The sequence below is a fragment of the Ovis canadensis genome, chromosome 26, assembly GCF_042477335.2.
Source record: "Ovis canadensis isolate MfBH-ARS-UI-01 breed Bighorn chromosome 26, ARS-UI_OviCan_v2, whole genome shotgun sequence".
In the NCBI taxonomy this organism is placed as follows: domain Eukaryota; kingdom Metazoa; phylum Chordata; class Mammalia; order Artiodactyla; family Bovidae; genus Ovis; species Ovis canadensis.
In genome coordinates, this window is record NC_091270.1 from 38,924,623 (window position 1) to 38,947,652 (window position 23,030).

A 23,030-nucleotide genomic window follows, 5' to 3' on the forward strand; every position below is an offset into this window, starting at 1 on the left:
GGCAGACACTTTACCATCTGAGCCACCTGGGAAGCCCACCCTAAGGCATTGCAAATGGTGGGTGGTATGCCTTCATATGCATGAATTCTGTGTTAATATGAGCTAAACTGATTACCCCGGGAGTTTCTTAGTCACTCCCTGGAGTAACTGTGTCCTGGTGATTTGGGGTCTGTATTAGCTCTTTCACATGCTAATATATCACACGTGTCATCTCTGTAGCTCAGGTTTTGCATGAGCAGTTCCCTGGTGACCTTTAGTGCAATTCAAACCAAACAACCAATAGATTTCTGTAGCAGTTTGTTTCTAGGGAAGCGTGTAAGCTAGAGCAACTAGTTTCTTCCGGTGAATGATTAAGTATAGCGGTCCAGATATTTTCCTAGTGGAATTTTAAATTGCATACACACACACACACACACACACACACACACACACACACACACACACGCTCGTGCTCCTGCTCAGTCGCTCAGTCATATCTGACGCTCTGTGACCCCATGGACTGTAGCCTGCAGGCTCCCCTGTCCTTGGGATTCTCCAGGCAAGAATACTGGAGTGTGTTGCCATCTCTTCCTCCTGGGATCTTCCCAACTCAGGGATCAAACCCACATCTCTTCTGTCTCCTGCATTGACAGGCAGGTTCTTTACCACTAGCACTACTGGGTTATTCATTAAAAAATCAACCCAGCTACACTTAAAAGTACCGTCAATGATTTTTGACCAGAGATACTAAATGTGAAATTTTCTTCTAATATTAGCCTGCTTTTTGAAGAAATAACCCTATTAAGGTTGTTAATTGGAAGCTTTATAGAAACCTCTCATTTAATCTTTCCTAGCATTGCTTAAGAACTCTTTTCCAAGATAGATTTTGACTTTAGAATTATATCCTGGACTATATGTATCTATTTTATTTTTTTAATAGGTGGTGAAATGACAAAACTTCCTCTCTTCTTCAGTCAGTGGATTTGAAGTAATCTTTCATCAAGTCTCATCTCCTTTAGTCTCATACGGAATGTATCTCTCTGTCTGTTGTTAAACTACGATGACATGTCTGTAGCTATCAGAAAGAGAAGCTGGGAAGAACATGTGACCCAATGGATGGGACAGCCTTTTAGTTCTGATGATTGTAACACAGCATGTCATCATGGACTAGTAGCTGACAGCTTGCAGGCAAGTATGGAAAAAGATGCAACTCTAAATGTGGACCGCAAAGAGAGGTGTGTTTCACTCCCAGACTGCTGTCACGGCTCAGACCTGAGAGAGATTCCTGGGAGGCCAATGGGTCACATTTCAAAGGAGGTGGGTGAAGATGACAGCCATGAAGGTGAAGATCAGTTCCTTTCTCTGGAGGCCAGCACAGAAACACTCGTGCATGTTTCTGATGAGGACACTGATTCGGATCTGTATCTCACAGATGGTAAACAGATTCCAACTACTCAAGGGCCTGAAACATCAGACCAACATAGCGTCAAAGGAGCAGGCTCCTTAGTAAAGACGCTACCCATTGTGGAAAGTAACCAAGATTCTTATGACTCCTGGGGAATGGCTGGTGGAGTTGATTTAGGGCTGGTTGAGGAAAAGGGGGACAGGAAAGTTGTTGACGTGGTGAGTAAAAGCCTGGAGCTTTGTAAGGAGATAAGCTTAAGTGAAATAAAGGATCGGTCCAAAACGAATGCTTGCAGTTCTTTGAATGTGAAAGATATTGTGCCAGAAAAGCAGTTGCTTAATTCTGCTGTAATTGCTCAACATCGAAGGAAACCCGACTTCCCTAAAGATGAACATGAAAGCAACACCTGCAGTGCAGTACAAGATAAGTTATTGGCTACTCCTCGTATGGACAGAGGATTGCCATTATTAAAAACAGATCCTGGAAGCTGCCTTCTGCAGCCTCCTTCCTGCCCTAGTGGAATGTCAGCTGAAAATGGCCTGGAGATGAGTGGTTTCTCAGAACATCAAAACAAAAGTCTTCCAAAGTTCAACTCAGGAGATGGCTTGCAGTGTTTACACTTCACGGAGGCTCTGGCCACCCAGGAACCCACAGATAACCAAGTCAGACTTCGTAAAAGAAAGGTAAGACACATGCACCAATTATCTGGCTTCTGGAATTTTGTAAATATCCTTGTTTCCATCATTTATTATTCTTGCTAGGGTTAAAAAGATATGTTGCTGTTTCTTTTGCCCCAGAGTGTAGCTGTGTGACTTAAAGAGAATCTTGGGAAAATCATCACAATATTTTAAAATTAAAACAGGATAATCTATTTCACTAATAATATTCATAATGGTTCCTGAACATTTTATTTTGGAATTGTGTTGAAGACAGAACTGATTTCACTTTCTTTGGAATTAAATAGCCACCAGATAGCTCATAAATCTGAAGGGCAATCTCTAATTTTCTGAAAGAATATCATGATATCTTTAAATTAAAATTATATATTTCAGTTTGTTTCTCTTTCCCCTTTAGAAAATATATTTTATTATAATAAAAGTGGTATAAGTCACATATTTTAAATGAGCCCTTTGCATATACCAAGGCAACAGTACCCTCTTCCCCCAAAATATGCTAATGCTATTTTAAATGATACCCTGGCACATTTGCTATCCATAGCTGTATGAACTTTCTGTTAACTTTTGACCAAAAGGATCAATAACTGAAATAAAATCTTATGCTGAGGCACCTTTGACTAATCCTGTAGATATCATGATCCCTTAAGAAGTATGCAAGTGAGACACAATGGTTGGAGACAAACTACATGAATCATGGTTTAGTTAGAGAACTCTTGACTGAAGTTTGTCATACCTTCAGGATTTCCCACCATTCTTCCCACAATGTAGTACTCTATAATCCTGATGTAAATACGAGTACCATTTCTTCTGTAAATCTAACATGCCATTGACATTTAAAAAACAAAACAAAACAAAACAAAAAACCTGCAGATTGGACATTTCAGGGCAGCAACCTTGCCCTTCTTGATACAATATGAGTCCATAATTCCAACTCTCCTAAGACAAAACTAAACTCAGTTCTGCACAACTGGGGCTATCAACAATGAGAAGCAAAAACTCCTGCTCCCTTTTGGTGAAGAAATCTGGTTTCCATAAACCATAAACATGGTTTTGCTAACAAACTAGATCAGTAACGTATTGTAAGTTTAAGTGAAGTCAAAACTTTACAGCAAAGATCAATGTGCACAAACTGTTAATACATGCCCACAGAGCATTCTGTGCTTCTGGCGAACTCTTCCTTCCTTGCATAAATTGTATTAGAATGTTAATGCTACATAAAGTTGTTATGATTGGAATGCTCAGGTTGCTTTTTCAGAAATGTCCATTTAGTCAATCAAATCTGTTGGAGGGAATGCAATAATGACATAAGAAAGTATTAACTGACCTATGACATAGTTACCCTAAAATATGACAGACCCTGCCCAATTGCCGACAGGAACATTAAACATTCCAGAAACATATGCTCACCACTTGGATACTTATATCAATTCTAAGAATGCAGGAAGGAATTTGCTCTTGGATGTGTCTCTATAGCATGGTTGCATTACGAGAGCCATAATTATATATCATTTACAAGTTCTAACTTAAATGTTCTATTTTAAGCATTTCATCATTCTAAAGTATTATGGCTTTGTCTGGAGGAGTGTTTGTTTTGACTCTACAACTCATTTGGGTGCTTTGTAATCAACAGATTAAATTCAAAATTTGAGGTTTGGAAATTACTCTGGAAAAGTATGGTTATAAGAGAAGAAACCTCTAGAATCAGTGTGTAGGAATTTTTGTTCCATTTGATTTTGAATGCATGTTATAATAGCTTCAAGTTGCCCACTAGCCATTTTAGAACTTTACCAAAAGAAATAATAAAACAAATGCATAAATATATATGTACACATATGTCCATCATTGTGTTGTGTGTTAGTGACAAAAAGGACACGACATAAATTTCCATCAATTAAGGATGTATAATCATTGTTTAGTGTATAATGATTGTTTAATCTGTAGTTTGGAATGGTGTGCAGCCATGAAAAAGATAGAGTGAGGTCATGTTCTCTAACTGAATGGTACTCATGATATAGTGTGTGTAGAAAAAGACAGTGGCAGGCCAATATTTGTAGCGTGTCTCAGTCTGATAAGATGAAATATGTGGATACAGATATAGATAGAAATATAGATGGGTTATGACCCTCTCTAAATGCCTAAGTAAGAATATGCAAAATTTTAGATAAATAGGCACAAAATTGTTGACAACATTTACTCTGAGATAACAGAAGTAAAAGGTTAGAGGCAGGGCATTTTCCACTTTTGGCCTATATATTTTTTATAAAAGGTGTTGTGTCTGACTCTTTGAGATTTCATGGACTATACGGTCCATGGAATTCTCCAGACCAGAATACTGGAGTGGGTAGCCGTTCCCTTCTTCAGGGGATCTTCCCAATCCGGGGATCAAACCCAGGTCTCTTGCGTTGCAGGTGGATTCTTTACCAGCTGAGCCTCCAGGGAAACGCAAAGGTAATACTATTCTGGGCAAAATGCATACAATGCACAGATACAAAAACAAAATAATATTATATCCTAATATCAGACTGTCTTCCTAGGTGGCTCAGTAGTAAACAATCCACCTGCCAATACAAGAAACTCAGGAGATGCGGGTTCAGTTAACCATCTGAAGCATTTTCTACATGGCATAAGATGACCCTTTATTTATACAGTTATTATGATTATTATTACTTTTATGACATGGAAGCAAATACAGACTTTTTCAGAATATCAACAAAAGTTTCAATCAATTACACAATTCTAGTGTAGCTAGTTTAAAACTTTTCTCCAGATAAGCCTCTGGAGAGACACAAGGACGACATGTTCATGTCTAAGGTCTTAGGGGCCTGATTGTGAAAGCAGTTTGCTAAGTTGTCTGTATATTTTAAACTATTTCTCAAGCATGGTGACAGCTTTGAGATTAGAGCTTAGAAAGGTGAAGCAGAATAAGCTAATAAAACTTTAGCTAAAGAACTTTAATCAGCTCATTATCTGATAGGCATATGAGTGAACCCAATCTGTCATTGAATTTATGAACATGAATTTTTTGCAGGAGGGAGTATAATCAGGTTCTAAGACTTGGAAGGAAAACAAAAACAAAAACAGAGTTTCTAAGAGTAGTTCTCAGGACGCACTGAAATACTACTCCAGACTTATCATTGTAATTTAGACATAAATTCCTTCAAACCTATAAATATTGGCAGGCATTTGTTGTTCAGCGTGATGTATTTTTTCTTGTTTTCCAGTGATATTTCTGGCCATCAAAGATAGCCAGACATACTTATTAGAAGTCTCAGTTGGAGTGACTACATTTGTAATAAATATAGATAAATATTGACCTTTTAAGCTAATAATTGCCTTCAATATGGTGAAATATATCATTAAATCAAAGCCACTGAAATCAAAGGAAAACCAAATAGATCATGAGCAGACATCAGCACATGAGCCAAGAAGGTCATGTGGCATGTGACCAGCGCTTATAGGCTGTGGGTGGGTCTTTGGGGTAAGGCAGCTGGTTAAGAGCAACTCTCAGAGACAAGTTCCAAAGAAATGTGGGGGAGGAAGACAGTCTAAGAAGTGGTCTCTTCAGACCAGATGGGATGTGAAGATGGAAAACATGTAGGGAAAGAGTTGAGGTTAGACTTTTTTTTTTAAGAGCCAGTATATTTGTTCTTGATGGTGGTTTACTAATTAAAGAGAGTCTGAAATTCAGTCTTCTCTAGAGACTATTTAAATAGTTCCCCAATTTTTGAATAGCCATAATAGTTGTATAAATATATAAAATATTTTTATTGGCTTTCATAAGACATATTCCATGTCACCAAGCGGAATAAACTACAAAAGATAATATAAAAATGATTTGAGCTTTGACATCCAATTTTCCCATTTGAACAAAAACCTCACATTCTAACAGGCAACAAAAGTATCCTTTATGTTATCTATCTGACTGCTTTTACAGAAAATCAGCATAAAAGTGGCTTGACCAACATCTTTCTCTCACACATACATAATAAGTGGGTATAGGTAATTCTGCAATGGTATATTTTCTAAACCTTAGACCCTCTTATCCAACTGGTCTACCACCTTAAGCATTTATCCATATCCAGATTAGTAAGAAGAGAGAAGTGTACCAGGATGACCACGCTCCTGGGTAAAGGAAGAACCCTGAAAGAGCACATTTTTTTGTTTCTGTTTCATGTTCTAGAACTTAGCTGTATGGCCACATCTAGCAATAAGCACTAAGAAATAGAGTTTGCATCCTGGGCAATCTGGTGTCTGCTAAAAATTCTATTATCAAAGAAGAAGAAAGAATGTATATTGAAGGATAAATGATAACAAGAATATGTTGAGGAACAACACCTAACATAAATATATCCCAGTATATCATGGCAGTATATTATGACATGAAGAGAAGAACTAAAGAGTGTCTTGATGAAAGTGAAAGAGAAGAGTGAAAAGGTTGGGTTAAAATTCAACATTCAGAAAACTAAGACCATGGCATCTGGTCCCATCACTTCGTGGCAAATAGATGGGGAAACAGTGACAGACTTTACTTCTTTGGGCTCCAGAATCACTGCAGATGGTGACTGCAGCCATGAAATTAAAAGACGCTTGCTCCTTAGAAGAAAAGTTATGACCAACATAGACAGCATATTAAAAAGTAGAGACATTACTTTGCCAACAAAGGTCCATCTAGTCAAAGCTATGATTTTTCCAGTATTCATGTATGGATATGAGAGTTGAACTGTAAAGAAGACTGAGGGCCATAGAATTGATGCTTTTGAACTGTGATGTTGGAGAAGACTCTTGAGAGTCCCTTGAACAGCAAGGAGATCCAATCAATCCATCCTAAGGAAATCAGTCCTGAGTGTTCATTGGAAGGACTGATGCTGAAGCTGAAACTCCAATCCTTTGGCCACCTGATGCGAAGAACTGACTCACTGGAAAAGACCCTGATGCTGGCAAAGATTGAAGGCAGGAGGAGAAGGGGAAAACAGAGGATGAGATGGTTAGATGGCATCACTGACTCAATGGACGTGAATTTGAGTAAACTCTGGGAGTTGGTGATGGACAGAGAGGCCTGGCGAGCTGCAGTCCATGGGGTTGCAAAGAGTCGGACACAGTTGAATGACTGAACTGAACTGAACTGAGATAACAGGCTGCATATATATCCTGTGGTATTATGTGGCAAATCCTTGATGCTTTAACTTCACATTGCAGAATATCTTTTCATGTTGGGGAACTATTTTATGTGTCGAAGTGATGTTGATCAAATGCTATTAATGTACTCTTTCTTATGGAAAAATTGCCCAAAGCCAAAACAGGATACTGTACATATAGTCTAGTGTTAGTTGCTGAGTCGTGTCTTACTCTTTGCGTCCCTATGGATTGTAGCCCACCAGGCTCCTCTGTCCATGGAATTCTCCTGGTAAGAATACTGGAGAGGATTGCCATGCCCTCCTCCAAGATATCTTCCTGACCCAGGGATCGAACCTGGGTTTCCTGCATTGCAGGCAGACTCTTTACCGTCTGAGCCACCAGGGAAGCAGTGGTAGCTCAGATGGTAAATACTATACCATGTACTATACTTATGTACATACTGTACTTTATCTTTGGACAAATATAATACATTCATTGTTGTTGTTTAGTCACTAAGTCTTGTCTGACTCTTTTGCAACCCCATGGATCATAGCTTGCCAGGCTCCAGGCAAGAATACTGGAGTGGGTCGCCAGTTTCTTCTTCAGGGGATCTTTCTGACTCAGGGATTGAACTCGTATCACCTACTTGGCAGGAGTGTTCTTTCCCACTGAGCCACTGGGGAAACCCAATACATTCTGAATTGACTGAAAAAATATTAGAATGACTGAAAAAAAAGTTTTCTCCTTCAGTTCAGTTCAGTCGCTCAGTCGTGTCCGACTCTTTGCGACCCCATGAATCACAGCACGCCAAGCCTCCCTGTCCATCACCAATTCCCGGAGTTCACCCAAACTCATGTGCATCGAGTCGGTGATGCCATCCAGTGATCTCATCCTCTGTCTTCCCCTTCTCCTCCTGCCTCCAATCCCTCCCAGCATCAGGGTCTTTTCCAGTGAGTCAGCTCTTCGCATGAGGTGGCCAAAGTACTGGAGTTTCAGCTTCAGCATCAGTCCTTCCAATGAACACGAGGACTGGTCTCCTTTAGGATGGACTGGTTTGATCTCCTTGCAGTCCAAGGGACTCTCAAGAGTCTTCTCCAACACCACAGTTCAAAAGCATCAATTCTTCGGCGCTCAGCTTTCTTCACAGTCCGACTCTCACATCCATACATGACCACTGGAAAAACCATAGCCTTGACTAGATGGACATTTGTTGGCAAAGTAATGTCTCTGCTTTTCAATATGCTGTCTATGTTGGTCATAACTTTCCTTCCAAGGAGTAAGTGTCTTTTAATTTCATGGCTAAAATCACCATCTGCAGTGATTTTGGAGCCCCCAGAAATAAAGTCTGACACTGTCTCCACTGTTTCCCCATCTATTTCCCATGAAGTGATGGGACCAGATGCCATGATCTTCATTTTCTGAATGTTGAGCTTTAAGCCAACTTTTTCACTCTCCTCTTTCACTTTCATCAAGAGGCTCTTTAGTTCTTCTTCACTTTCTGCCATAAGGGTGGTATCATCTGCATATCTGAGGTTATTGATATTTCTCCCAGCAATCTTGATTCCAGCTTGTGTTTCTTCCAGCCCAGCGTTTCTCATGATGTACTCTGCATAGAAGTTAAAGAAGCAGGGTGACAATATATAGCCTTGACGTACTCCTTTTCCTATTTGGAACCAGTCTGTTGTTCCATGTCTAGTTCTAACTGTTGCTTCCTGACCTGCATATAGGTTTCTCAAGAGGCAGGTCAGGTGGTCTGGTATTCCCATCTTTCAGAATTTTCCACAGTTTATTATGATCCACACAGTCAAAGGCTTTGGCATAGTCAATAAAGCAGAAATAGATGTTTTTCTGGAACCCTCTTACTTTTTCCATGATCCAGCGGATGTTGGCAATTTGATCTGTGGTTCCTCTGCCTTTTCTAAAACCAGCTTCAACATCTGGAAGTTCACAGTTCATGTATTGCTGAAGCCTGGCTTGGAGAATTTTGAGCATTACTTTACTAGCGTGTGTTGTGAGCGCAATTGTGCGGTAGTGTGAGCATTCTTTGGCATTGCCTTTCTTTGGGATTGGAATGAAAACTGACCTTTTCCAGTCCTGTGGCCACTGCTGGGTTTTCCAAATTTGCTGGCATATTGAGTGCAGCACTTTCATAGCATCATCTTTCAGGATTTGAAATAGCTCAACTGGAATTCCATCACCTCCACTAGCTTTGTTCGTTGTGATGCTTTTTAAGGCCCACTTGACTTCACACTCCAGGATGTCTGGCTCTAGGTGAGTGATCACCCATCGTGATTATCCAGGTCGTGAAGATGTTTTTTTGTACAGTTCTTCTGTGTATTCTTGCCATCTGTTCTTAATATCTTCTGCTTCTGTTAGGTCCCTAACATTTCTGTCCTTTATTGAGCCCATCTTTCCATGACATGTTCCCTTGGTATACACATTTGGTAAAAGCACACTTTTATCTGAAATGGCTTTCTCATTTCTTTCTATGACCTTCCTGATCTTTTCTGTCTCCTTAATGCCTCTATGAGGGCTTAGTAGCATGAGAAGGCTAACACTGGCCAATGGGTGACATAGAGAACATAATAAATTATGCAGAATATAGAATGGACTGAGATAAGAGGCCAGCTGGAAGAATATAAAAAGGAAGAAACAATTGTCTAAGAAATGAAAAGCTGTGGCCCCAACATTGAATGAAAGCAAGGACTAGTGGAAGAATTAGAGTTTGTTTTTCAGTTGACAGTGAGGGAAGGACTGGGAAACAGGGTTCAGTCTACATAGCTCTGCAAATAGATTCTTAATGACAATATGATTTTACATGAAGATCACATTGGTTTTAAACTCATAGGCTTATTGAGCAGACTGTATTGTTTTTAAACCTTTTCCCCTAGCTCTAACACTAGGGCTGGCAGAGAAAAGTTGTTACCAGGTAGAAAATCTATGTGTAGATGGATAACACAGGTCTTCTCAGCCATATTTTTAGCAGGATTTGTGTCCCAGGTAAAGCTGGTAGCTTTGTAAGTAGCTCATATTGTATGTTATGGCAGCAAAACCCATCAAATTATTACATGCCATTTAAACTGAGTTTTTGCCTCAAAAACAACTGGAAAGCCAAAAAAATATTTACAGATAGTTGGGGCTCAAATATTTTGCCTCACAGCAAATATAATTCCCTGAAATCAACCAGAATGCAGAAAACATTTAATTATATGATAAAAGATAACACTAGATGGTAAAATTAATAAGTAATTAATATTGATCATCCTCAGCATCCCAGGTCCCATTCTTTGGACCATGGTACACCACTGTAAGCTGAATGGCAGAGTTCATTACACTGTGAAGCGTATAGTCTCTGAAATGCTGCTAGTACCCCCAGATACAGCTTTTGTTCGACTAACACATAATGCCAGCACTGAGGGAGGGAACAGTAGTGAGAAAGGAAGAGAGGATGGCATGGAAGGAATAGGACCAGGGAGAAGAAGGAAAACAAGAAGAGAGAGAGGCAAAGAGGGATACAGAGAGAGAAGGATGGGCTAAACTGGGTACCAAGGGAAGCACCAGTCAATTGGAAAAGAAAGCAACAATATAATTCCTTGACATCTGTAGCAGGCAGAAATCAGATTCTCTTTCAACATGATGGAGTTATGGTCACCAGTACAAGTTTAATAAGGAGACAAGGAACACAACTTTAACTCCAGTGATTACAGAGCAGGTGGAGACAAATAATACTTCCTGCCATTTCACAGGAGGAAATCTGCCAACTAGAGGCAGTGTTCATGCTCTGTGTTTCCAACAGGCTGAAAGCAAAGACCTGATAAGCTCATAGTTTAAAATCCTCAAGTGTCTTCACCTTGAAGGGACTTTCCTCAGTTTCCTCAGCCTGATCTGTTGCTTGCTTGTCTACACCCATAGAGGACTTACTCCGATTAAAATGTTTATTGCAAATACACCTGGTCCCACCATTACTAACGAAAATGTCGGCTCATTTGAGGGAAGTTTTATGTCTGTAACGATTCAGTTTTGTGTCTGTAGCATCCATCTCAGTGCTTAGAATCCTATTCATAAGTGCTTAAATGAATGAATAGCCTTGCCAGAGTAAAGGATTTATTTTCAGAAGACAATATCAGACGTCAAAAACCCAAGTCATATGGATACAGAAGAAATGAGGCTTATATAACCAAAAATCACTGACCAATTATCTCATACTTTATAATCTCCTCTTTATTCTCCCTGCTATTAATAGTTCCTTGCTAAAAGAGGGATGAGGGGACGAGAGGGAAGAGATAATTATGTAAATTCTGGTCTCTGATGCATCCTTCAAATTTAAGATGGTTATTACCTTTTGCCACCAAACAGTTAATTGTGACTAAATAGTTATATAGCAATCAGAGTGGTGAATGTTATTTAGAAACTATTCAGTTGTCTTCCGAAGAGTGGGCAAGGGTGATTGTAAAGACGAAATTATTAGAACATCCGTTCACATTTGTTTGTTTGTTTGTTTGTTTTTTGGCCACTCCTGTCAGCATGTGGGAACTTAGTTTCCCGGACCAGGGATCAAACCCACACACCCTGCAGTGGAAGCCCAGATTCTTAACCACTGGACTGCCAGGGAGGTCCCCACTCACATTTATTTGTAATTTATCCTTTAATTTTGTATATTTTTATAAGATATTCGATATGCTGCTACGAAAGCATATGTTATAAGTAAATAGTATACACATGCTTGCTGAAAAGTACATAATCAAAAATGTTGGGAGGCCACTGGTTTAGAATATCCCTAGCTTTTCTAGTTAATATCATTTGGGGGACATTGGAAGTAGAAACGAGATGATAGGAATAATAGAGTAAGAAATTAAAGGACAAATGAATAAGGGAGATGGAGAGACTTTTGTTTAGAGAGTGTCAGACAATAATAAATTTATTTTCAATTTCTGTGTGGAAACCACATAATGAGAGATTTGATGCCAGGTGCCATTATGGCAGAAAAATATACGTTGAATGAGAGTGATTAGATCTTAAATGTTTCTTGTTCCAGATATTTTTGAAAAAAGTAGTTATGATGTGTGATAGACCTCTGATCCAAGCCGAGACTTTGACCAAAACAGCAAATTTACATTATTAGTAACAAGATCATTATTAAGTTCACATTAATCCAACATCAGCTTTTATTGGAGCAAGAAATAATATACTTTTATGATGTTATTTTAAATAATTAATGGGTGTTTCAGAGCCAGTTGCACATTAGAGGCTATCTTAATAGTGAAACCGATTTAGTTTCTTCCTGGTGGGTTTCTTTTACTATAAACCAGGACTAACATATTAATCTTTTAATACCAAGTAAACTACCAAAGGTTTTGGCTGCCTCCCTCGAAGAAATGCCAGTATCCACAAAAGTTGGGATAGCTAGCAAAACCTTCAAAACAGGGCCCTGCCTCTGTTATCTGGGCATTAAGCACAGTGGTGCCAATGGAATCTGTTCATTTTCTGGCTCATGTTCTCAGAAATAAAGTACTTATCCCTGCTGCCAACAAGATCTCTATGCTACAAATAATTTTATGTTTAGAAAATTATAGTGCTACTTTAGAGATAACCTCAAAATGTTCAAAGGAAATACAAGCAAATAGGAAAGTCCACTTTTATTCTTTTTTCAGTTCTGTTTCTACATTGGCATAGGAATAAAACTAGTGATTAATGAACCTCTTCCATTTTGGGTTCTATTTTTTGAGCCAGTAAAACTTCAAAAGGATATACTGCTTTTTATATACATTGAAAGTTAACCCAGAGTTTTTGTTTTCGTGTTTTTTTTTTTAAATAGCATCATTATTTGGTCTAGAAAATGAATAGCTTGGTCTCAGCTTGATTTTCTAACCAAGAAATTAAGCTGTAATGAGGAAGAGCATCATCTAAATTGAGGGGTGTTTTTAATCTGTGTGAACTTCATGTATTCTTGAAAAATGCAGACAACAGTCCCTACATCACAGGTTGTTAGGTTATTAAATGAGATGGAAAATGTGGTTCAATGCTACATATCACAGCTGCTAGAAAAATCCATTATTTAGCCAAAATTTGAGGTGAAGCTTTGACAGATAAATAACTGAACAATTGCAGAATTAGATCTGGGAATTGGTCAAATTCTTATGGAACCTAGAGTCACAGTATATATAGCCAATAAGGGTACAGTAGCTACTTTAGTTGGAGATCTCTAGAACACTCCATAGCTCATGGTAAATCTCCACAGCCCCTACGCTGTAGTTCTGTAAAAAGTAATTAAGCCGATGAACTCTAAAAGCAAACTGCTTCCCTCACACCCAGCTTTGTAATCATGTAGGTTATTTACTGCTCAGTTTTCTCACCTATATAATGGGATGCTTCATTTTTTTCTCGAGAAGATAAAGTTCATATGCATGCAGTAATTAGGACAGGGCCTGACACCTAGCAAACACTGTGTGACTTCATCTGTTAGCAGTAGGAGCTGTTATTTTCTGTTTGTTTTATTAAAATGCCCTAGTCACAGATCCAAGAATAAGCTGAACTGTCTGGGAATAATTATGGAAAAAGACTGACAACATTTGAGAGAGGATTTAGAAAGTAAATCAACCCTTGCTTATCATTATAGAGTACAGTCTGGAATATGCACTCCCCCATGCACTTTGCCATGTATGGTTTAGAATCTGAATAAGCATCATATATGCATCCTTACCTTGAGGAGCTTACACAGTGGTAGGGGCAATATAATACAAATAAAAAAATAACAAAATATTCAGTTAAACAAACTTTTAACCTTAACACCTATTACTATTAGAACCTAATGTAATACTAGGTTTTGAACCACAAGTACAGTAATACCCTGGCTCAACCTAATGCACTGGTACACAGTATTAAGATCGATGGAGCGGGATATTCCTGGTGATCTAATGGTTGGGGCTTCACCTTCCAGTGTAGGGGGTGTGGGTTTGATCCCTGATCAGGGAGCTAAGAACCCACATGCCTCCAGCCAGGATGGGGAACCCCTGCAGATGAGTGGGTCAGGGAAGGCTTCACCCAGGGTGTGCCTGAGCTGAGCTTGGAAGGCACTAGAGACTTTCCGTTTGTGAGAATAAGGCAGAGGAATCTCTTTGTGCTTCCTTTAAACTGTTCTTGGGAAATACCATTTTATTTTTAAATACACAGACTTAAGGAAGTAAGTGAAATAAGCAAATACTTCAAAAATGCCATTTTGTAAACAGACACTTTTAAATATTAAGGTTTTTTTCCTTTTTTGAAGAATATTTCATAGCGATATGGAAATTGAAAGAGGATGGATGGTACTTCATGTACCAGGCTTTAGCTTCGGCAAAACAGTTTTCTGTTCTTAGATTTTTAGCTAAGTAGTTTCTGGGCTCGCTTTATCTTAAATACATAAACAAATAATCTCAGTTTCAACATACTAATGGGTTGTGAAAAAAACTCTAGCCATGTTAATTTGCTCCCCAGCTAGTATTTGATCAGTTAGCAGAAAAGTGAAATGAATCATGGAAATTTGCTTGATGACTAAAGCATCAACAGAATGGTTCAGTTATATAACAATGATGAAATGAGATGAGGCAGTGATTCCCACTTTTATATCTTCATAGATATGTTAATATCATTTATGGCTATGTGTGAGCGTGCTCAATCGTGTCTGACTCTTTGCAACCTCATGCACTGTAGCCCACCAGCCTCCTCTGTCCATGGAATTTTCCAGGCAAGAATACTGGAGTGGGTTGCTGTTTCCTTCTCTAGGAATCTTCCCAACCCAGAGATCGAACCCGCATCTGTTGAGTCTCCTGCATTGGCGGGCAGATTCGTTACTGCTGCACAAAGTTCATTTATGAATTTCTCAATAAATTAAACTTTTTCTTAAGGGAATTACAGAATGTATAAATCCCAAATCTATAGCAGGAAATCTAAGAGTAAAATAAGTTCATTTAATAATATATTATATATGTATAATTAATAATGACTACATTATATACACACGTACCTAATTTTCAATATATGCAGTAATCAAGCACAATTTGAAATGTGATATTTGCCTGCCTGCAGTAAGTACAGTCTTTACTGAGACATGGAGTAGAGGATAGATAGCATAGGAACAAAGTGGTTGCTCTTGCCAGGAGGTTAGTAAGTCAGCTGATGGTGCTCTGCTTCCTCAGTGTGAAAGAAACTAGAAGCAGGCTCTGCCTCTGTGGTGAATATCATCTTTGAGACCTGTGGACCTTTTCCTCACACTTCCACTCCTCAAAGGCACAGGGAAGTGGTGTTTGAGTCAACATAGCCGACCAGAGCCTGCATTAAGGAATAGCTGAATTCTTGGTGCAGAATATCTTTCTCACAGAATGCATCTGCCATTGTGTAGCTGAGACTTTTGATTTTCAACCCATCCCTAAAATCCCTTGCATTTTGCCTTCATTTTGCTGTAAGATGGTCACATGATGTTGAATGTCCTGTCAAGCAACATGTCGCTCAATTGCCTGGACTGTTGTAGGTAGCATCATATAAACAGATAAGATATGGAGAATTTGCTTTTCGTAGGTTCATGGACTGTTCCAACAGGAAGAGACTTTAAACATCCATGCATTTCACTTTAACTGGAATAATGTGTGTATCTTGACAAGGCCAAAGAGCTGTAATTTAGCATGTTAACAGAGGTATGTCCTGTTACCAAGGCAAAGTTGCTGCCCCACGGGAAAGATGCTGACTTGCATATTATCATGCAAAAGCTGTAATTTAAAAGTAATCAGAAAGAATTGGCCAACACTGAAATGTAACACAAACCTAATATTAAGGTTTTTTTGAACGATGAAAGGAAATGTTTTATCCTCCTATTTCAGACATTTGTCCACTCTGTGTGCAGGGGAAAAAAAATGTCTTTGCAAACTGAACTACCATTTCAGGTATATGTTGACAAAAATATAAATTTTTAGAAGCTGAAAATGGAGTCAAAAATGAAGATTTTCTTAGCTTCTCTTGCTTTCTAGTTTGATAGTAAAAACTCACTCTTTCCTGAGACATGAATTTTCATTTAATTCAGTTATTCTGTACCCTTTCCCTATGATCAACCTAGACCTTTATCATAAATATTATCTCTGTCCACTTAGAAGTTACAAAGTGCTTTCTCTCAGATGTCCACAGTGTTTGGGTTGAGGCATGATAAATTTTAAACAAGCTGAAAAGTATTTCAAACAACTTCCATACTGTGAGCAATCCTTAAGGAGGCCAGAAGAGAAAAGAAGCTAGCCAGTCATTTCAGTATCATCTTCATGAAAATTTTTCTTTTAAACATATTGATAATCATGTAAAGCACTAAATTTTTATACCTAAAATTCTATCTAGATTAGAAACAGAGCATGCAACGTTGTACATCAGCCTGTCCTGGACAACTTACAATAAAAATAAATCTATTTTTCCCATGCAGTACCTTATAATTATCGTAATCCTAAATTTCCAACCCTGACCACTAAGAAAAATGTATGTTTTTGATAGAGAATGAATGGGCAATAGTTGTATTGCTTGCATGAAGCCAGATGATTAAGAAATTTAATTTATAACTTTAATATAAATCTTTTCATTTTTAAGAGAACTGCATTCACTCAAGAGATATAAGGTAAGTCACAACATTAATAGTGAGTGATGCATTTGAGTTGCTACTCAGTTTGTATATGTGCCATGCTGATTTGGAGTGCTGGTTATTGCGCAGATTGTTATAGCAAAAATTGGCACACATATAGTTGTTTAAGGTAGGGAAGAAGGGGCTTCCCAGGTGGCGCAGTGGTAAAAATAACTGCCTGAGAACTCAGGAGATGCAGGTTCAATACCTGGGTCAGGAAGATCCCCTGAAGGAGGAAATGGCAACCCACTCTCAGTATTCTTGCCTGGGAAATCCCATGGACAGGGGATCCTGGCAGGCTGCAGTCCATGGGGTTGCAAAGAGTTGGACATGACTGACTGACTAACATTTTCACTTTCATACAGTTAAGAGTGAGTCATAAGCAATATCTACCACCCAAACATACACTCCCATCCCTTCAATTTGGAACGAATTTATATTTACCAGCAAAGAGAGAGCAGAAAGCATACTTCATACTTCCTTACCTTCCCTCTTGTTACCGGTATGAACTCTCAGCTTCAATCTAACCCTAGTCCCACCACTGGGCCCTGGACCCCCTCCTCTCTCATCAGGTCAAGGACATCACTCCTAGAACAGCCCTCTCTCTTGGATCAGTGATGTTTCCTTTACTGGGTCATTTCTGTTAGCTTCCAAATATGATGTCCAAAAACATCCCATTAAAAAGAAATCTCTCGTGACACCACATCCTCCTCTTTCTTTGTGTTCCTTTATAGCAATTATTAAATCATTATTTAATAGTTGGCCTTGCTCACTTTCTTCAATTCCTGTCCTCCCTTTTGTTCTCAACCTCACTGAAAGCAAGCATCTGCTCCTATCCAAACTGCTATGAACAAGCTGGCCAATGAACTTGATGTCAGTGCCAAGTTTCTCCTTGACTAACCCATGGCATTTGTAAAGTTTGACTTCTCTCTTCTTTTAGAATCTGCTTCTTAACACGACCACTAGGATCCTACTCTTGATTCTTTTCCTGCATTTGTTTGGCCCATTCCTTAGTTGGTCTGTTTTATGCTTCCTTAAACTAGAAAGTAAGTTCTTTTGAGAGAAGATGTTTGTTCCCTCACATCCAGAACAGGGCTTGGTACATTGTAAGTGCTCAATAACTCTGTATTGACTAGGTGATTGAATGAAAACAGGAAAAGAGCTGTGTAAGTTAACATATGACCTAAACAAGTGTTTTAATTGATGGCGAATAATAAAATGGATATATCCAAAGACCAAACTGTTGATCTGGTACAGGGAGTCAAGGAATTCTCATAGTTAATAAAGCAAAAATAAAAGAAATATCAAATAATAGATGAAAATTAAGAGACTTAGATGCAGGTTATTCAAAAACATCTAATAGGAATTCCAGGCAGAAACAACAGAAACAATGGGAGGTAGCAATACTCATAAAATATTGAAAGGAGTATTTCCTAAGCTGGTAAAGGGCATGGCTCTTCAGATTTAAAGATCTTAGTAAACATTGGATTACGCCCAAAAGAAGCAAAGCTGCTCTCAGGTACATCCTGATAAGTTTTATATATCCAAGGATTAAGAAAATGCCTTTAACATATTCAGAGACTTGAAAACAAAGCAACAACAACAAAAAACAAGTTATCACTGTGACATCGATATTCATGGTTTAAATACAGGGTCACAGGAAAGTTAAGGAATATCATCAAATAAACCTAGAATTCTAAACCTGTTTAATCACTGAAGTGTGGGCAAGATAATGATTCTTATGGATGTTAAAGAACTTAAAAATATGTACCCTCATATCTTGAGGTCCTTAACTTAATCACATCTGCAAAGCCCTTTTTTCCAAATAAGATCACATTCATAGATTCTAGGCTGTAGGACACACACATTCCTTCTGGGGGCCACAATTCAACTACTGTAGTACGATTGTTAATTGATGATACCAACACTGAGAGATAAGTGCAAGACAAGCCTGCACAGGGGGATAGAACACCTGGAACGAGGTCCAAGTTCAGTCTGAAGGGTTCTGGCAGGCCTTTTGAGTGAACTTTTAAGATAAAACCTGAAGAATGGCAAGGGCAGGAAGGTGGACTGGGAAGAGCTTTCTGAGAGAAAGAAGGGAGAGAGAAGAATACACTGAGCCTGAGCAACTAGGAGAAGTTGAATGTGGCTATAAAATATGAAATGAAAAGAAGCACAGAATGAGACTGGGTAGGCACACAGGGCCCAGAGTGTGACTGTCCTTGAAAACCTTGACTAGCACCTTGGAATTTTAAAGCTATGAATGGGAGCGAGACAGAACACATCGTATAGGTATATTTGGATGCAGTACAGATAATGGACTGATAGCAATTAGAACCGGAATCAAAGAAACCAGTTAGGATGATGTAGCAGTAAATTGAGCAAGAGATGGTGGGAAGATTAAGGGGTGTGGCATGAAAAATATTGAGGGTGTAGAATTATTATTTCCATAATAACAGCTCATTACAGCTAAACTCACAGGTACTTTTCTACATGTTTCTAAAGTAAAGATGGATTCCAAATCTCTAAATTATGATTAGCCCAACAGATATATACAGATATATGATTAGAACTATGATTAGCCCAACAGATATATACAGACATGGAGCATGATGTGTCTAATAACAGTTTATAATAGACATTTTGAATTTCTGAAACACATCTTTGATACATAGATTAATTTCCTGTAATTTTAAGAGCTTTACTCACATTGCTTCAAAGTAAATTTAAGTTGCACATGAGGTTTTGAGGTTTTCAATGTGTTGTTGTTATTACCTGAATTATTTCTTTTTGTGCCATGGTCTGTCTCCCTGCTATTGATTTTTCTTAAAGATACAGTGATTTTGGTTAGCCTTTCCTAGTATGGCTAAGGAAAATTGGTTAAAATAGGTCACTGCTGTCCCATCTCTCTGTGATTCTTGTAGGAATATATCACTTATATGTCTCCATTTCTCATATGTCCACTTTCTCTAGATGCTCATGTTAAAATAAAAAGGTACTATAGTAAATCCCTTGCTATCTCCCTGAATCCAGTATTTTCTCTTATTCTAGCACCTTCTACATAGTATAATCAGCTTAACCTTCCTAAGAAGACATCATCAGCAGGTGATTTCCCTTCATTAAACAGATCTAATCTCTGAGTTTTTATCAGATAAAGTTCATATCCCCCAGCTTGCATTTTAAAGTCCTCTGTATTTAGTCCTTCTTGAATTTTAAGGCTGTTCTCACGACTCTATAATGAGTTTCCTATAGAAACACTACAGATCCATGCTGTTTGGCCATCATGGATTCATAGCGGTTACTCTGTACACCTGCTTGCCTCACTTCAGCCTCACTTGGGAACTTAACTGTTCACCCCCCACCACTTTCTTTAAGTTTGCAAAGCTATTTCTTCCTCTTCTCTCCCTGAAAATGTCTTCATTAAGGAAAGACATAAAATGAATGAAGGTTAATCTTTTTTTCATCTTGCTTGACGATGAACCTAATAAATGCCCTCATTTGGTGGTACTCATATGCTCACCGAGGGCAAAGAATATGTGTTTCCCCCGTGTAGCTTCAGTGATCAATATGGATAGTGAAAAATAGAAGTCATCTAGTGGATTGGATGGATGGATGGATGGATGAAAGAATAGATGAATGGATGGATGAATTGAATGGATGGGCTCATGGACAAACTAATGAGTGAGTCTGTCCTCTAATCACAACTGACTACAGAACTGTCTCCAATTTCATTAAGGTTGATATAAGAGAAAAATACTGCTTTCTTTACTAGGGAAGAAGGGAAAAAGAAATACTAACTATGATAGCTTCTCATGTCCTTTATTCTGAATGTTTTAATCATTGATTTCACATACATGAAGAAGTGTACCCCACAATAAAATTACACTTGTTTGTAATTTTGTTAATTCACTCTATCATTATTCATTTAGCATTTCTTAGCATCTAAACTTTAAGTATTATATTAAAGTGTAAGTGAAGTCACTCAGTTGTGTCCGACTCGTTGCGACCCCATGGACCCCTACCAGGCTCCTCCCTCCATGGGATTCTCCAGGCAAGAGTACTGGAGTGGGTTGCCATTTCCTTCTCTAGGGGATCTTCCTGACCCAGGAATTGAACCCAGGTCTCCCGAATTCCAGGCAGACGCTTTAACCTCTGAGCCACCAGGGAAGCCAGATAAAAAAGAATTAAATTAGTTGCCAGATAATCAAAGATGAATAAGTTACTGTCATTTTCCCCAAGAAACTCAAAGACCTTGAAGGAAAAACATCCATAACTCTAACTCTCATGGTACACGCTGTAGTAGCATGGTGACTATTCATCTTGGTTGGTCCAGCTGCTTTGGTTATGCCATTTTCCCCACATCCTGCCTTCTTAGCTCCCACTTTCACTCTGAAGTGTCCCATCTGGGTGACAAATTACATAGTTGACTTATGAACTAGCCCTACTAAAAAGAACTGTGGCATTGATGTGTATGTAAAAATGAAAATGTCCTTTGTCTCCTCTCTCTAAATTTAAACTTCTTGGAGGCATTAGAAAATTCTGTTGAAATTATTAGACTATATTTGCTTATGTTTTTAATTTTCCTAATATTTGGAAACCTCAATCCAACTTTTTGGACAGAGATTCAGCTTTGGATAATTGGTATAATGTTTTAAAACCATCGTAAAAATAAAGCTCTTACAGCTGGATGTTCACAGAAAGTCATGGAAGAGTCAATATTCACAGAGCAGTAAATGATTTGCAAAGCAATTAGGCTGCTGAAGTAGTACTAAAATAATTTCTCATTTATTCTAAAGTTCAAAAAGTATAAATGCTTATTGCTTTTAAATGGATATCTTCTCATCATCACAGTTCACTCCTACAACTTTTGTTGTTATTGTTCCAAGAGGCAACATACTCACTTCTCCGATTCCCTGGGAGATAATAGATGTACTGAGAACTGATTCTTGTAGAAGTTTCTCCATCACACATTCGTAATTCAGTGAAGACTTGATTATGAAATAATGACCCAAGATGCAGGAACTACAGAAAATACTGGGTTGAAGGAAATGATGAGAGTGTAAGTGAGTCTGTAACATTTCACTCTTGCTAATTAGTCTTCCAAAATGACATCCTGGTCTCTTTCACATCACAAACTCAGTTAATACCACATAAGCATCACGTGTCAATCACTGACCTCAGTCCTTAGTATGTTCTTCTAAGGACCTGAGTAGCAGCCTCAGGGTTAGCATTTCTTCCAGTTTACCTCAGGGCTGAAATACACCCAGGAGTCTCCCCATCTCTGGAAGAGATTTTGTGGTTACAGTTATGTCTTTCTTTTCATCATGAAACTACTACTGTTTATAAGCTTTATTTTCTATGGTTGCTATTCATAATAGAGTCTTTTATTCACTTTCTTTCTTTAGTTCACTAAGTATGTCCAAAAATCTCCATGGCTTCTGGGCACATCCTAAGAATAAGAGGAAATTCATTATTTGAACCACTATTTTTTAACCAAAGACCTGATAGGAAAGATGGCCTTTTGCTGGGCCCTTCAGAGTCAGAAAATTTGAGTCTTTTTGAACGAAAATGGAAAATCAGTTTTTTTTTCCAAAGTAAAGATTTTCAGAAACAACTTTAATTATTAAAATATCTCTCCTGTACTTCAAACCACTTTTTGAAGACTGTTAAGCAATTCAACCCTGATACAACATATTTTTTAAGTAAAAAAAAAAAATTACAAATTTTAAGTACTTTGCTTCTTTTTAAAACTGAGATTACAGTGTGGTCTTCTTTGTCTATGAAAAATGCCATTATATCACTCTCAAAATATGTTCTCATTCAATTGCCCTTTGATTTAGTGTAAAATCACAGGAAACTTAGTGACCAAATGAAAGAAAACAGAGAAAAAAATGAGGGAGTGAATCTCAGATGTATTTTATTCTCAGGAAGCCAGCCAGATTCACATGTTTTCACATAAATACACAGAACAGAAACACTGAATCTGTTATTGCTTCTTACATTATGATCTAGCGGACACAGAGTTAGGTCATGGAAAAGTGTTGACAACATCTCTGAAAACACCTTTGAGCAAATCTTTCCCCTCCTCAGACTTGTGTCCTCATTATTCAAGGGAGGGTGTTGAATTAGAAACCTTCACATTCCTCCCAGCTCCTCACTTCTCTAATCCCCACATACATGTTGTTAGTAAATTGTATTCGTGCCTCAATGTAGTGATTTGTCAGTG

The 23,030-nt window shown here is 38.2% G+C and overlaps 1 protein-coding gene across 3 annotated transcripts in view; it reads left to right on the top strand.

Annotated features, from left to right (window-relative positions):
* The window catches only part of DLC1 (DLC1 Rho GTPase activating protein), a 518,014-nt gene that overhangs the window by 99,096 nt on the left and 395,888 nt on the right, over nucleotides 1-23,030 (top strand). For all 3 annotated transcript variants that reach the window (XM_069573135.1, XM_069573134.1, XM_069573139.1), the window contains exon 2: nucleotides 920-2,067. In XM_069573135.1, coding sequence (XP_069429236.1) covers nucleotides 1,045-2,067 — 1,023 coding nt within the window. In that variant the 5' untranslated portion in view covers nucleotides 920-1,044. The remainder of the gene's footprint in view (nucleotides 1-919; nucleotides 2,068-23,030) is intronic.